This window comes from Chrysemys picta, chromosome 1 (assembly GCF_011386835.1).
Source record: "Chrysemys picta bellii isolate R12L10 chromosome 1, ASM1138683v2, whole genome shotgun sequence".
Classification (NCBI taxonomy): domain Eukaryota; kingdom Metazoa; phylum Chordata; order Testudines; family Emydidae; genus Chrysemys; species Chrysemys picta.
In genome coordinates this window covers 157,466,920-157,482,754 of record NC_088791.1, presented here as the reverse complement: position 1 = coordinate 157,482,754, position 15,835 = coordinate 157,466,920, and the positions used below count along the sequence as shown (strand labels likewise).

The following is a 15,835-nucleotide window of genomic DNA, read 5'->3' as shown; positions in this document are numbered from 1 at the left end:
AACCTGTAGGAGAACACTTCAACCTCCCTGGCCACACAATAGCAGATGTAAAGGTAGCCATCTTACAGCAAAAAAACTTCAGGACCAGACTCCAAAGAGAAACTGCTGAGCTCCAGTTCATTTGCAAATTTGACACCATCAGATCAGGATTAAACAAAGACTGTGAATGGCTATCCAACTACAGAAGCAGTTTCTCCTCCCTTGGTGTTCACACCTCAACTGCTAACAGAGCACCTCACCCTCCCTGATTGCACTAACCTCATTATCTCCATACTGATTTATACCTGCCTCTGGAGATTTCCATTACTTGCATCTGAAGAAGTGAGGTTCTTACCCACGAAAGCTTATGCTCCCAATACTTCTGTTAGTCTCAAAGGTGCCACAGGACCCTCTGTTGCTAAAAACAACAAGGAATCCTTGTGGCACCTTAGAGACTTCAACGAGAAACTGCAGCACTGGAATTAATTTGCAAACTTGACCCCAAATTAGGAATTAGGCCTGAATAAAGACTGGGAGTGGCTGGGTCACTACAAAAAGTAATTTTCCCTCTGTTGATACTCACACCTTCTTGTCAACTGTTGGGAATGGGCGACATCCACCCTGATTGAATTGGCTGCGTTAGCACTACAAAAAGTAATTTTCCCTCTGTTGATATTCACCCCTTCTTGTCAACTGTTGGGAATAGGCCACTTCCACCTTGTTTGAATTGGCCTAGTTAGCACTGACCCCCAATTTGGTAAGGCATTTCCCATCTTTTCATGTGCTGTAATATATATACCTCTATGCATCTGATGAAGTGGGTTTTAGCCCACGAAAGCTTATGTCCAAATAAATTTGTTAGTCTCCAAGGTGCCACAAGGATTCCTTGTTGTTTTTGCTGATACAGACTAACACGGCTACTCCTCTGAAACCTGAGATAACCTAATCCTTCCTTCCAGAACCAAACCTGTCAGGGAATAACCCTAAACCCCTCTCACTCTCCCTTCATCGTCTTTTACAGAACTCATCCTCATTCAATAAATAATTAAAGCACATCCATTCCCTTATGCTGTAAGCACAGCCCATATATGCCTCCTAACTTTCCCTATGGCTTAAACTCTTAAGGAGTGAAAACATTTTGCTCATCCAGTTGAGATACCTTAATTGTTTTTCTGGCATGGAGCTAACTTTCTTTCTTTCATTATAAAGGTACTAGGAGCCTGATGTTGAGAGATGCTGAGCCCCCACACCTCCCAATGCAGCCAATAGGAATTGCATTTACTCAGTAATGTGTATCACACTTATCACCACAGTATCTCAAGATCAGACCCTTGATGAGGCACTTATCCCGGCTCTCCCCGCAACACACACACACACTTCTTACTGGAAGGGAGGCTCTCCTTTCACTAAAGGCTCGCGTCTGGCGTTTCCTGTAGCCTCTACCCTCTTTCTCATTCTCATCAATCAAGCTGTGACCCCAGAAACTGCTCATCCATTTTGCAAAGGAAATGTCATCATCCTCTTCATATTCCATGTACAGACACTCCAAACTGGGGGGAGCGCCCAACCAGACAGGACAGATGAATGTTAGAGCCGACTGCCAAGCAGATAGTCCCACACTGATCTGTCAACAAGAGGCAAAGGGGTTGTAGTTTCAAACATTCCCTGCCAAATTAATAAAAAAAACAATCCAACCCAATGCAGCCCTAGGCACTGCTTATATATAAGCCAATCCTTAGTAATCTATTTTAAACGAGGTTTCTTTTAATCTTTCCATTACAGAGATGCCCAATGTCACACAGCCTGGAGGGTGACAAGGAAAATGTGTGTCCTAATTCATATTCATTGCTGCTGAGTGCATCAACTGTCAATAATAATGGAGAGTTGCCCACAAAAACATGCCTGGAAGGTGCATGCTCTGATATGAAACAGGCTTGTAATTTGGAGAAGGAGAATGGATATATTGACAGTGGTCAGAAACTGGCACAGCTGTTTATTGAGGCTTAACTGACTTCATGAAATAACTTTTGGCTCTGTTCTTCCAGATGGTATTAAAAGATATGCCCTGCCTGGCAGGAAGCAGGGCTCTCCCGAGAAATCTTTTTATCATCCATTGTGGGTGAGCAACATCAGACAACATGGAGTGATATTGGTTCACAGAATCTTAGAGTCTAAGGCCAGATCACTTGTCTTTCACCAAGGTCACTTCATCTCCCACAATGAAGGCTAGACTGGGCCTAGCACTGCTCCAGTGCACAAAGAAATGAAGGACAAGGGCGCAAAGAGCATAAACCTGCCCACTTGAGCCCTGAGCCAAGCACAGTCCCCATGTTCACTGCGCTCCTGGCAAGCGGGGACTGAGCCTACTGAGCACAAACAGTAGCACTGCATCCTCCATTCTAAATGGCTCCTACTCAAGGGCTCAAGTGGTGCAAGGACCATGTGCAGTCCTTCTGCTCTGGGGCGAGTTTCTCCTTCTACGGAGAGATCGGCCCAAAACCACAGTCTCACTCTACCTGGGAGTGTAGCACGCTGTCTTCAAATACTGAGTACCTTGTTGCTGGCGGACGTTTGCTGTAGGCAACTCTGCCATGGGATGCCCTTGTCCTAGAGGCGTGTATAGGAATAAAGTCCAACAAAGGAATTGCAAGGATCTCTGAGGCGACAGAACTGTTTGAAGGCCAAAGCTGCCTCCCCAGATGGGGCAGAACAATTGCTGGGCCCTGTGGGCCTGATTCTGTGTTGTCCTGGGCCTTGTGTAGTCATTTACAGCAGTTCAAACTGAGCACAAGGTGGGTTTAAAACACAAGCTACCATTCTGATTTGGTAGCATTTTCTCCCTTTGCATTGGTGTAAAGGGCTGCACAAGTTGCAGGACAATGGAGAATCAGGCCCTAGAGGCACCCTGTGGAATTGTCCAATGGGGAAATAGGGGCAGAGACTACTATGGGACTCTGAGTCAGAGTGGCTAGATGGTCCATTGCTTAGGGCATTAGCCTAGGACTTGGGAGACCTGGATTTGATTCACTGTTCCATCACAGACTTCCTGTGTGACCTTGGACAAGTTACTCTTCCTGTCTGTGTCTCATTTCCCTGCCTGTACAAGGGAGATAATTGCATTTCCCTCCTCACACACAGGAGCAGCACCAGGGTTTTTGGTGCCCTAAGCGGGGGTCCTTCCGCGCTCCCGGTTGTCGTCGGTAATTCTGCGGCGGGGGGGGTCCTTCTGTGCTCCCGGTCTTCGGGGCACTCCCAGAGGGAGTGAAGGACCTCCCGCAGAATTGCCGCCAAAGACTCGGAGTGCAGAAGGACCACCCACTGCCGAATTGCCGCTGAGGGTGGCAAAATTCCACCCCCCCAAATCCTGGTGCCCTAGGCGACCGCCTAGGTCGTCTAAATGGAAGCGCCGGCACTGCTCACACATTAAAGAGGTACTCAGATACTTTGGTGATGGGGGCCTTATATTGAAAGTCACAGCGCTGTATTTTGAGATAGAATTTGAAGGAACAGAGGATTTAATGTATTTGCAACAGCTGTGCCTTTCCACCTACATGTGGGTTATAGACTACACAGGTTCATTGTGTGGAGGCAAAGCCTTCCAAAGGCATCGCAAGTGTGAGTGATGGCCACCAAGAGTTGGCTGCGGTGCCTTTTGGCCTAGTATTGATGGGGCCTATGGGTTACTGGAAAAAAATATCAAACTACCTCAAACCTCCTGAATTGGACTTTTAGTGTGAGTCGTTCAAACTCAAGAGCTATATACCATCAGCGTATTTATTTGCCTACTTGAATCTCTCAGCAGACATGTCAAGTCTCATTCATTGGCATGCTATCTCAATCTCACATCCATCCCTAAGCTTATCTCACTCATTTTGAGTAAATATATAAAGATTTAAAATATTTTTACTCAGGCATTGAAAGAGACAACAACACATCCGGGGCCTCAGGCACAGGGTTTAGTGCTTGGAAAGCTGCTTTCCAAGCTTGTGTACTGTGGTAACCATGGAGACTACTGGCCTTTGTTCTATACGGAGAGGAGGCTATACAGAGAAGTGGCAGGGTTGTGTGTATGAATACTTGACGGTCAAAAAATATGAGTTCACTCAAAAAACAAGCAGAACTTAATCGAAAGTTTTCAGGTTCTCAAAATACAGTTCAAAATTTAACCACACTGGACAAATTCATGGCCCTTCATTGTCCCAGTGTGCGCCGTGTCACCCTAGAGCTGTCCTGTGGCCATCAAGGAGAAAAAGATTTAACTCATCATCTGGAAAATGAAATACGCAAATAGCAGAGCAATGTCTCCACAACCACAAATTCCTTTTGTACCTGTGGCGAATCCCCTCATTGATAAAGTAAGTCAAATATGTTTAATATTTATCATTTGCTGTTATTAATTATTTTAATTTATTATTAATTACTGTTCTTGTTATTATTAATCATAATAATCCTCTTCAGGGCACTTGAGTTCCCCAGAAGTAATTTGCTTGCTGACTGGGTTTTTTTTGGTAGTACAGTAGTTTATTCCTAGTACTTTGTCAGAAACTCTGTTTGCAATGTTCTTTCTGAAAGGTTTGATTGTTTTTATGAATTAATTTTTATTGAGTCAAAGTTTTTCGGTTTTCTGTACAGTTTTCAATGTGTCCTGATGAGGGTTAAATATTCATTAATTCATTGAGCTGATGCCTTTATCCAAGGCAACAGGATTATTAAAATACTGTATGTTACACAGACACAAACTTGCAATCCTTATATCACATAAAAAATCAATTCACTATGTGTATCATACTATTAACATATATGCTTGTGAAAATCTGGTTATACTGTTTGGATGTATTTTGTCTATTAATTTCCCATGTTTATATTTAACTTTGGTAAAATATTCAATTTTTTATTTATTACACCTTGTTTATGTACAAAATATAAATGTTTTTTTCCCTAGGTGACATATAAAAATGAAAGTTACAACTCTGCTTGCATAGCACAATATTCTTTTTGCAACTGCAGCCAACCTAAGCCCCCTGTTTCAAGATATCTTCTCTGATAGCCAGATCGCCCAATATTATGCATCTGTAAGAACCGAGTCAACATGTATGTTGAATGGTGCCATTACTCCCTATTTCCAAGTGTCTTGTGAGGCAAATAAAGACTGAAGCCTTTTCTCTTTCTGTTGATGGCTCTAATATGACACAAGCTTAGAAAAAATGATTTCACTGACAGAGATCCAGAAACATCTTGTGACAAGACAGTTACTTGAGTTATGCCTCACTACTGGCATTCATACAGCCACTGCAAAAGAAATCTTTTCCAAAGTTGATGGGAGAATGACATTGCATGAGATACCATGGGACAACTGTGTTGGGTTTTCTGTAGACACTGCCAGTGTAAACATGGGTATGAATAATTCAATTAAATCACTGCTTCAAAGTAAGAATGCATGTGTGTATTTCATGGGATGTCCATGCCACATCATCCACAATACTGCTGTGCTGGTGCTACACAGTTTTCTAAAATGTCAGAATTTGATGTTAAAGATGAATGTATTGATTTCTACTATTCCTTTGACAAAAGAACAAAATGAAAGTAATTCTTGGAGTTTTGTCACTTCTGTGATGTTGAAAACAGTGTCTGAAGCATGTCCATAGTCAATAGCTTAGCCTGGAAATAGTTAGTAACAGATTGTTGCAGCAGTATGCAGCTCTCAAAAGCTACTTTTTGTCTGTTGATGATAGTTGTGCAAGGTTCAAGAGATTTAAGTTTTGCTTTCAGGCGGCGGGGGGGGGCGAGTTATATGGGCCCATAGTGCCCGGGCTCCAGCAAATTCAGGGCCCAGGGGGCCTGGCTCCACCAATGTTTGGGGCCAGGTCTCTCCGTTGTCCCCGCCTACCGCCCTTTCGAGCCTCCCCCGGAGTGGCCCCCAGCCCCACCTGCCACCCCCGCGCGCCTCCCCCGAGTGTCCATGCCTGCCTTAGGCAGCAAGTGGCTGCACCCTGCAGCTCTGCACTGCGCTCCCTCGCCAGCTGCTGCTGGCTACAAGGGAGCGGTGCTGGGGGCAGGCTAAGACAGCTGCTGCACCTGCGGAGGGAGGAAGGGAGTAGGCGCATGGCAGCCACCCTCCTGGCAGGCAACTCCGAGTCAACTCTGAGGTGGGGGGGCTTTTCCTGGCTAGACGTCCTGAGTAGCAGCCTGGGGGGGCTTGGGTGAGTGTCATGCCAGGAGAGCTGGGGGAGCTCGCTGCTTCCAGCAGGGACAGGGCTAGGGGGAGTCCTCCTCTCTGGCCCCAGCCCCTGGGCAGCCTGTCTGCTGCACCCCAAACTCCTCATCCCTGGCCCAGCCCCACGCCCCGCACTCCCTCCCGCATCCCAACCCCCTGTCCCAGCCCAGAGCCTGCACCCAGCACCCAAACTCCCTCCCAGAGCCTGCACCCAAACCCCTTCCCAGAACCTGGACCCAGCACCCAAACCCCCTCCCGCACCCAGCACCCAAACTCCCTCCCAGAGCGTGCACCCAGCACCCCAAACCCCCTCTTGCACCCCAACCCCCTGCCCCAGCCTAAAACCTGCACCCAGCACCCAAACTCTGTCGCAGAGCCCGCATCCCTTCCGCACCCAAACTTCCTCCCAGAACCTGCACCCTCTCCCGCACCCAAACTCGCTCCCAGAGCCTTAGGCAGGTGTGTGTGTGTGGGAGTGGGACTTGGACCCGTTCTGGGCACTGTGATGGGTTCGGTCACAGAGACCCCCTTGGGACTGTCACCTGACGTGCTGAAATTACCTCTGAGCCTGTTTTCCCTGCTAGCTTGGGACTCCAAAATCCTGCCTTGTTAAGCCAGACACGCTAGCCTGCTGCAACACAGACCCAGGTCTGGTCCACGCCCCCAAAGCTGCAGACTTTAACCAAAAACTGCTCAGCTGGTCACCTATCTCCAGCACCCAGACACCCAGCTCCCAATGGGATCCAAATCCCAAATAAATCCGTTTTACTTTGTATAAAGCTTTGTACTTTATATTCTGTATAAAGTTTTGTACTTGAGATCTGGGGGAGGAATAGCTCAGTGGTTTGCACAGTGGCCTGCTAAACCCAGGGTTACGAGTTCAAGTCTTGAGGGGGCCATTTGGGGGGAAAAATCTGTTTGGGGCTTGGTCCTGCTTTGAGCAGGGGATTAGACTAGATGACCTCCTGAGGTCCCTTCCAATCCTGATATTTTATCTGCACACAGCCTAGCCCCAGATGGCACTTGTAACTGCAACACAGTTTGAGTGTGATATGTGATGAGTTCTGTGCTGCTCCCAGCTTCCACCTTTGGGGCAGGGAGTTTGTTTATAACCAGAGTCCAGGTGATTAAGATAACAACAGGCTTGTCATTACATTAAATTAAATTAAGGATCCTTAGATGATCCTAAAAGCATTGCCAGGCACTCCAGTTAAAAGATAGGAAATGAAGGGTAGGAATAAATGATGAGAATGGAGAGAGGTAAACAGTGGTGTCTGTCAGGGGTCTGTACTGGGACCAGTGCTGTCCAACATATTCATAAATGACCTGGGAAAAGCGGAAAAAAAGTGAGGCGGCAAAATTTGCAGATGATACATAATTACTCAGGACAGTTAAGTCCAAAGCAGACTGTGAAAAGCTACAAAGGTATCTCACAAAACTACGTGACTGGCCAAAAAATGGCAGATGAAATTCAATGCTGATAAATATAAATACAAAATAATGCACATGGCAAAACATAATCCTAACTACACATACAAAATCATTGGGCCTAAATTAGCTGCACACGTCAAGAAGGAGATCTTGGAGTCATTGTGGACAGTTCTCTGAAAACATCTGCTCAATGTGCAGCAGCAGTCAAAAAAGCAAATAGAATGTTGGGAATCATTTGGAAAGGGTTAGATAACAAGATAGAAAATATCATAATGCCTCTATATAAATCCATGGTACGCCCATATCTTGAATACTGTGTGCAGATGTGGTCGCCCCTGCTCAAAAAAGATATATTGGATTTGGAAAAGGTACAGAGAAGGGCAACAGAAATGATTAAGGGTATTTAACACCTTCCATATGAGGAGAGATTAAAAAGACTGGGACTTTGGAAAAGAGATGACTAAGGGGGGATATGATAGAGGTCTATGAAATCATGACTGGTGTGGAGAAAGTGAATAAGGAAGTGTTATTTACTCCTTCACATAACACAAAAGCTAGGGGTCACCCAATGAAATTAATTGGCAACAGATTTAAAACAAACAAAAGAAAGTATTTCTTCACAGTCAACCTGTGAGACCCTTTGCCAGAGGATGTTGTGAAAGCCAAAACTATAACACGGTTCCAGTAAGAATTAGATAAGTTCATGGAGGATAGGTCTATCAACGACTATTAGCTAGGGTGAGCAGGGATCCAACACCATGTTCTGCATGTCACTAGCCTCTGTTTGCCAGAAGCTGGGAGTGGGCAACAGGGGATGAATCACTTGATGATTACCCTGTTCCGTTCATTCCCTATGAAGCACCTGGTATTGGCCACTGTTGGAAGAAAGGATACTGGGCTAGATGGACCATTGGTCTTACCCAGTATGGCCATTCTGATGTTCTTATATAGAATCTAGATGCATCTTCTCCCCCCGCTGTACCCCACTAGACCCCACTCCCCTCCCAGAGCTGGGATAGAACCCAGGAGTCCTGACGGGGTCTCTCTCTCCGCAGAATTAGTAACAAAGTAAGAAAATACATTACAATTTTAAACCTAACCAGTGTCCCTTAAGTGACTTACCACAAGATGTCGGGACATGTTAGTATTAGAGCTGAGCGGGTCTAATATTTATTTAATTTTCTTTCTTATCTATAGAAATTAGATACAATGCTCCTGTCCGCTAATTGCTAAGTTATCTGCCAAAAATATAGAGTTTTCAAGTGTCTAAGTAGCCCCACGAATCACAGTTAAAGTTGCACCCCCACACCAAAATCTGAAATGGCGCCCCTGATTGCAAAACAGAAGTTCTTTTGTGCAGCCAGAGCATTCTATGCCTGTGCCAAGTATGCACAGGAGAAGCTATCTTTGAATGATGAAATGTTAAAGATGGCAGCATTTCTGAACTTTGATATGAAGGAAAACTGCACTTCTAAATAGGTTGAGCACTTTGTTGGCAGATACCAGCACATGTTCAATCTCTCTCCACCTGAGATAGAGAAGTTGTAACAGGAGTTTCTTGATTACCAGTTGCTGCAGAAATCAGAAATCCCTTAGCATGTATGGCAGTGATCACCAACACGTAGATTGCGATCAACTGGTTCATCCTGGAGCCTCTGCCAGTCAATCGCAATCTCTGGCCGCTAAAAGTCCAGCGGTGCAGCGGGCTCCCTGCCTGCTCTGGCCCCATGCCGCTCCCAGAAGCGGCCGGCATATCTCTGTGGCCTGGAGGGGGTGGGAGGAGTGTCCTGATTCCGAAACTCCCATTGGCCAGGAACTATGGCCAATGCGGGGGCAGCGCTTGCGGTCCCCAGGGGGAGGTCTCCGCATTTGCGGCCCGGGGGAAGGTCTCCGTGCACTGCCCATGCCCACAAGCACAACCCCCTCAGCTCCCATTGGCCACAGTTCCCAGCCAATGGGAGCTGCAGAGTTGTGCTGGTGGCTGGGGGCCTCCGCCCCCCCAGGGGCTGCAGAGACACGCCAGCTTCCGGGAGAGGTGCGGGGCCAGGGCAGGCAGGGAGACTGCCATAGCCACGCTGCACCGCCGACCAGGAGCTCCCTGTGGTAAGTGTCTCCCGGCATGAGCCTACACCTCACACCCCCTCCTGCACCCCAGTCCGGAGCCCCTCCTGCACCCAAACTCCCTCCCAGAGCCCACATCCCTCACCCCCTCCTGCACTCCAATCCCCGCCCCGAGCCCGGAGCCCTCTCCTGCCCCCATCTGTCTCCCAGATCCCTCACCTCCTCCCACACCCCAATCCCTTGCCCCAGCCCGGAGCCCCCTCCTGCACCCAAACTCCCTCCCAGAGCCAACACCCCTTACCCCCTCCTGCACCCCAATCCCCTGCCCCAGCCCGGAGTCCCTTCCTGCATCTAAACTTCCCAGAGCCTGCACCCCTCCTGCACCCCTGCCCCAGGCTCAGCCCGGAGCCCCTTTCCACACTCTGAATCCCTCGGTCCCAGCCCAGAGGCTGTACCCCCTCCCACACCCCAACTCCCTGCTCTAGCCCGGTGAAAGTGAGTGAGGGTGGAGGAGAGCGAGCGACGGAGGTAGGGGGGAATGGAGTGAGCGGGGCGGGTCCTCAGGGAAGGGGCAGGGTAGATCCTGAGTTGATTTTAAATTCAAAAAGTGATCTTCTGCGTTAAAAGGTTGGAGACCACTTGTGTATGGGATGAGGCAGCACTACAGACTGACCCAGATAACACTACTGTGCAATACAAGATGGACACTGTATGGACATATCTTAGAAATGTCAAAAACACTTGTGGTCTTCTCAATTTCCCATTACTGTCCCGGGTTGCTAGACATTTTAATTTTACCCCACTCAAATGCGGGAATGGGGAATGTGTTCAGTCTTGTTGAAAAGAATAAGACACCATTCAGACCAAATCTTGGACTAGACGGGATACTGTCCTCTATTATCCAAGTAAAGCTATTATCCAAGTAAATCCTGAGCCATGTTTCAAGTTTGAGCTACCAAAAGAAATTATAAAATAGCAAAGGAGGCCACATGCAATATAACAAAGCACATAAATAAAATGCAAAACCAAATTAAATATTAAAAGGAATGTGGAATTTGTCTAAGGTTTGTTAGCTTCAAATTAATTAAATTAAATTTAATTGTTATATTTATTTTTACATTAATTTAATGTATTGTTTGGCCATGTTTTATTTTAATTAATTTATTTTGGAATCTCATTATTTTAGTTTCCTATAAATATAATATGAGCAATAATATATAAACCAAATAATACTTGTAGTGTAAAGTGTTTTCCAAATGGATGATCACTAAGACAAGGTGATATGCAAAATAATGTTTTCTTTTTTGTTTAGGTTTATATAAAAACAGTTTATTTATTAATATATCTCTTGTTCTGTCCACTGACTTTGTTCCTAAACCAGGGGTTATTAATTCTGGTCCTCAGGGATCTCCAACCATCCAGGTTTTTGCTCCAACCAGCGAATCATTGTTTTTATTAAAATCCACTGGTTTGCATTGCATATAGAATTCTCATGTGCTCTAGACTAATATGAACTAGGACATTTAAGTGTTTTATAGGCAATATTAAGCAGTCTACATTTTAAAACAAACTATTAAGTGCTGGTTGGATTAAAAACCTGGACTATTGGATGTCACCAAGGACCAAAGAGGAGAGTCCCTGTCTTAAGCACCACCTGGAAAGTCTCACTCTTTGGCCTTGAATCTCACTCTTTGGGGCTGTAAATCTCTCTCTTAAGGACAGCCAACCCTTGGCATCTCTGTCTCAGGCATATGCTTTTCTCATTATGAGGAGGGAGAAATCAGTCTAAATCCTTCTCTGCCTACCACAGGGATCTCTCTGCGTGTACTGGAGAGCAAGGAAGTAAGGGGCGAATTCTGTGCTGCTCAAGCACATCATGAGTTGGCAACTAATATTGTTTTTATAGCTATATGCCAGTGCATACTTGGTTCAAGGTGTTTAGTGCCAGCTTCTAAAGGGGAACGGACTCCTTTTCAGTGAGAGTCCAGCCAGTTTTCTTGTCTACAGAATCACTAAGGGAAAGACAGAGCACGAGTATGTTGGCCAACGTTTTGGTAGAAAAGAAAAGAATGGAGAAGAAAAGAAACAATGGTTAATGCAACCTGGTCAGGGAAAAAACAGAGAGGGGTAGTGATACCCTGTCATGGTGATCATGTCGATAAGTGTCATAACACAGCAGCACAAGGGGGCAGAATAACAGTTGCATGTGCAACCTTCATTTTGGTATCACCTGACTTTCAAGCGTTTTACTTTGCAACCTTAACATTCTTTGATCTTTGTAAACATTGGCACTTTTGTTTGGAATAATGATCAAAGTTCTTTAAATAGCTCATTTCTCTCCCACCTATAAAGAAAGCCAACAAGTTACCTGCAGGGTGCAAAATGCTTAGTACAGCAGAGCAAAAAATAATAACAGAGCAAACTTTCCTATTTGCCCTTAGGTGAGTGCTCCAGGTGAGCAAGCGGAGGCAGCAATGGCAAAAATTCCACTCCCTCCAGTCAGACCTCCAAGCAGGCAAGTACCATCATCATCCATGACCAATGGTCATCTCCCACCCTTGAGAGAGTCAACCAAGCAGTCACCAGCACCATTATCATCTATGGCATCTGCTCCCCTCCCTCCATTAAGAGCTCCAGACAAGGAAGCTTCTTCCTCCCTTTCCTCCTGCTCCTCGACCACAAAGGTTTTTCTTCCTCCATTGAATGTTTTAGACAAGAAAGAAGCAGTAACAATCAAACCCCCTTTTCTCCCTCCACTGAGTTCTTTCATCGAACATGCAGAATCAACAGCATCAGCAGCAAACTTTTCTTTTCAGGTGAGTGCTCCTTTCAAGTCAATGGCAGCACCAATGGCACCTTTCTCAGGGGAAGGTGTGACATGCCCCGGAGTGCAATCCAGACTGTAGAACCCATGTCCCCTTTAACACTCCTGCCCAGACTGTCTCTTACACTGCTATGCCAGTGAACTGCAAACCCCTCCAGGCTCTGTTCACTCAGCCATCAGCATGCAGAGGCACACCCAGCTAAATTGCATGAAGGCTCTCCCAAGCCACATGAACTGTATATAGGGAGACACCAGCAAATTCCCCCAACCCTAGCCTTACACCCCAGAAATGTGCATCTTACACAGCTCTTAGACCTTCTTAATCAATGTAAGCCCATTTATTAGTTTGCCACTCCTTCAAGGGTACTGGACATGCCCCAACTTCAGTAATCTGGGCAGATCCCCCAAGCACTTTAGCAAGCATTTTAGTGCGACCCCCTTTTAAATTGAAAACACCTTTTTATATATTTAACACCATTATAAATACTGGAGGCAAAGCGGGCTTTGGGGTGGAGGCTGACAGCTCACGACCCCCCACATAATAACCTCACGACCCCCTCAGGGGTCCCAACCCCCAGTTTGACAACCCCTGCTTTAAACCAACTCACTAGTTTAGATTAAACCTCAAAATAAGTTTATTAACTAAAGAAGATAGATTGTAAGTGATTATCAGTGGTAGGCATAAAGGTCAGACTTGGTTACATAAGAAATAAAAAATAAACATGCATTCTAAATCCTAAACTTTATCAGGCTAAGCAAGATTTCAATCAAACAGTTTTTCTCACCCTACTGGATGTTGCAGGCAGTTTTCAGTTCACAGTTCATATTAACTAGACAGCTTTCTAGTTAGGTCCATCCCTTCCACCCAGTTCAAGGAGACTTCTCTTTGTCTTCCAAACAATCTTGCTTCCAGGTGTAGAAATGGGGGAGGAGAAAGCAGCTCCGTGGTGATATCACTGTCCCTCATTTATACTTTCCTCCAGGTGCTAGAAAAATCTATGCTGTGTCATGGGATTAGACTGCCCAGATAGTGTACATGCTCGAGCAACTATCTTTGTTTAAACTCCCCTGCTCAAGAATAGCTGGTGATGGTCGCTTAACACCTGGCTGCATGTTGGTCACTCTTTTGTTATCTCTGAGGAGCTAATTTGTGGGCATTTCCCAGACTCTCAACTCATTTCAGTAACCAACATATATAGCAAAATCTCATAACTACATATACAAAGCGGATACATGCATTTCAACATTTCAACTCAACAGATTATAACTTTCCAAATGATACCTCACAAGGCATATTTTGTACAAAACATATCATCATATAACAGTGTTGAATAGGTGGGTACAGGGGGTAACATGGCATACAGTATGTCACAGAAGGTGCCATGCAAAAAAATAGCTGCAGTGATTAATTTTCCTTCTCTTTCTGTTGTTTGGAGATAGGAAATAGTTGAGGAAGGGGCTGCTGAAAAGCTAGGAACAATTTTTGTAAGTGATTTCTCTCAGCACAAACTGGAGAGCCAGCTTCTCCAGTTTGCTAAAACATCTTTGTGCTAGGTAAGCAGTGCAAAGTTGCCATAAAATGGCTGGCAAAGCCAGTGGAGAATTCCCTCATGAGCTAGGGAACTCTCTGCTAGTGTAAAGCTGGTGGAGATGCCAGAACGGTCTCCTATGTCAGCCATGGCCCAGCCATAAGAAGAAGGAGGGGTGTGGCACAGCTGGTTGTAATTGGGGCTGGGGAGAGGGCAGGGCAGAGTAGAGCTCTCAGACATCTGATTCTTCAATGGTGTCTTGTCCCTGATGGACCTTACACCGGCAACGTAAATTAGGGCTGAACCTCTGAGTTATATAATGTTATATAAATACAGGAGAATCACAGCTTTTATTTAAGAAAAAAGTTAGTTTCCATCCTCTACGGGAATGGCTCAGCACCTTTCAGGATCTATCCCAATACAACTGAAGTCTCATTGCATAAGGTTGCCAATTCTTGTGATTTTATCACACATCTTGTGATATTTGGGATTTGACTGAAAGCCCCAGCTCCTTGAGTCATGTGATTTCAGGAGAACCTCTGCTTTCATTTAAAAACAACAACAATCCAGTAATTTTCTAGTGCTCAGGGCTGCGCAGAGTAGCTTGAAAATGCAAACCCTAAAGTCTCAAAAGACAGAAGGCAAATATATGGGACCCAGCACAGCACCCAATTGTTTTTAAGAAAACCTCCTGAGTTTGGGGGCCAGACTCTGACTGTTGAATGCTTGGGGCTGGCCACACTGCATTAGCATCCACGCCCAGCAGCCTGTGCCCTCACCCTGGCCTGGTGCATTAACTGGGGTGGGGAGGATCCGCCTTCCCCTGTGGGATGCACTCATGCTAGTAGAAGCAGAGTGTTCCCTGCTCTCCCCGCTGAACTCCTAATGGGGAACCACTGCACCTACCCCTCTCCGCCAGCAGGTGGCGCCGCCGCGTCTGTGTCTGAGCCCGGGGGAAGGGGCTGGCACTGCACGTACCCCGCTCCGTCGCCAGGTGGCGCCGCCGCCCCTTGTCTGCGGCGAACCCGGCCGCGCGGCGCATGGAAGTGCTTCCCCCTGACCCCTTCCCGGCATGCCGCGGGTTTCCGGTGACCCCTCTCTCTGCTCTCTCCACCCTCCCCCCGGCTGGCGCTGCGAGCGGAGCGGGGATCATGGCCGCCTCGAAGCCCGTGGAGGCCGCTGCTGCGGCGGGGGGAGGTGGCGGCGGCTCCGGCTCGGGGCTGCCGCGCTGGCAGGTGGCCCTGGCGCTGGGGGCGCCGCTGCTGCTCGGGGCCGGCGCGCTCTACCTGTGGGCCCGGCGGCGGCGCCCGGCGCGCGGGAAGGGGCCGAGCGAGAGGAAGACGCCGGAGGGAAGGGCCAGCCCGGGCCCCGCCGCCCCCGGGGGCAGCCAGCCCGACGGGCCCGGGCACGAGGAGATGGTGAGGGGGGGCGGGGCGAGGGGGGCCGGCCGCGGGGGGGGGGAGGGGGGCGTGTCTCGGGTCATCGGGGCCGGGACGGGGAAACAGCCCCGGTTCTCCCCCCCCCCCCCGAGTTCCGCGGCGCCCAGTCCCGCGCTGAGTCCCGCTCTCCGCCAAACAGCCCGGGCAGGGGCAGGGGCGGAGCGAGGAGCCGCCCTGGGAGTTAATCACGCTCCCGGGACCGGTTTTTACGCTCGGTTTTTTTTTTTTTTTTTTTTTTTGGCAGAGCAAAGCGTGTGGCCCGAGGGGCTGAATGGGCGAGTCCGCCTGTCTGTCGGTACCAGGCTGCCCAGCCTGACACCTGCCCACGGGGTGGGGGAGAGACTTAGCTCTGCAGTAG

At 47.3% G+C, this 15,835-nt stretch overlaps 2 protein-coding genes across 4 annotated transcripts in view; one reads left to right on the top strand and one right to left on the bottom strand.

The window, feature by feature from the left end:
• The window catches only part of LNP1 (leukemia NUP98 fusion partner 1), a 38,408-nt gene extending 23,261 nt beyond the window's left edge, over window positions 1–15,147 (bottom strand). For 2 of the 3 annotated variants that reach the window (XM_024100952.3, XM_024100971.3), the window contains exon 1: window positions 14,945–15,112. In XM_024100952.3, the coding sequence (XP_023956720.1) occupies window positions 14,945–15,112 (168 nt within the window). Of the gene's footprint in view, window positions 1–14,944 lie in introns of all 3 variants that reach the window. The other variant, XM_024100996.3, reaches the window with a different exon arrangement.
• Window positions 15,107–15,835, top strand: part of TOMM70 (translocase of outer mitochondrial membrane 70) — a 30,662-nt gene continuing 29,933 nt past the window's right edge. The window contains exon 1 of the mRNA XM_005283541.4: window positions 15,107–15,456. Coding sequence (XP_005283598.2) covers window positions 15,190–15,456 — 267 coding nt within the window. The 5' untranslated portion in view covers window positions 15,107–15,189. The remainder of the gene's footprint in view (window positions 15,457–15,835) is intronic.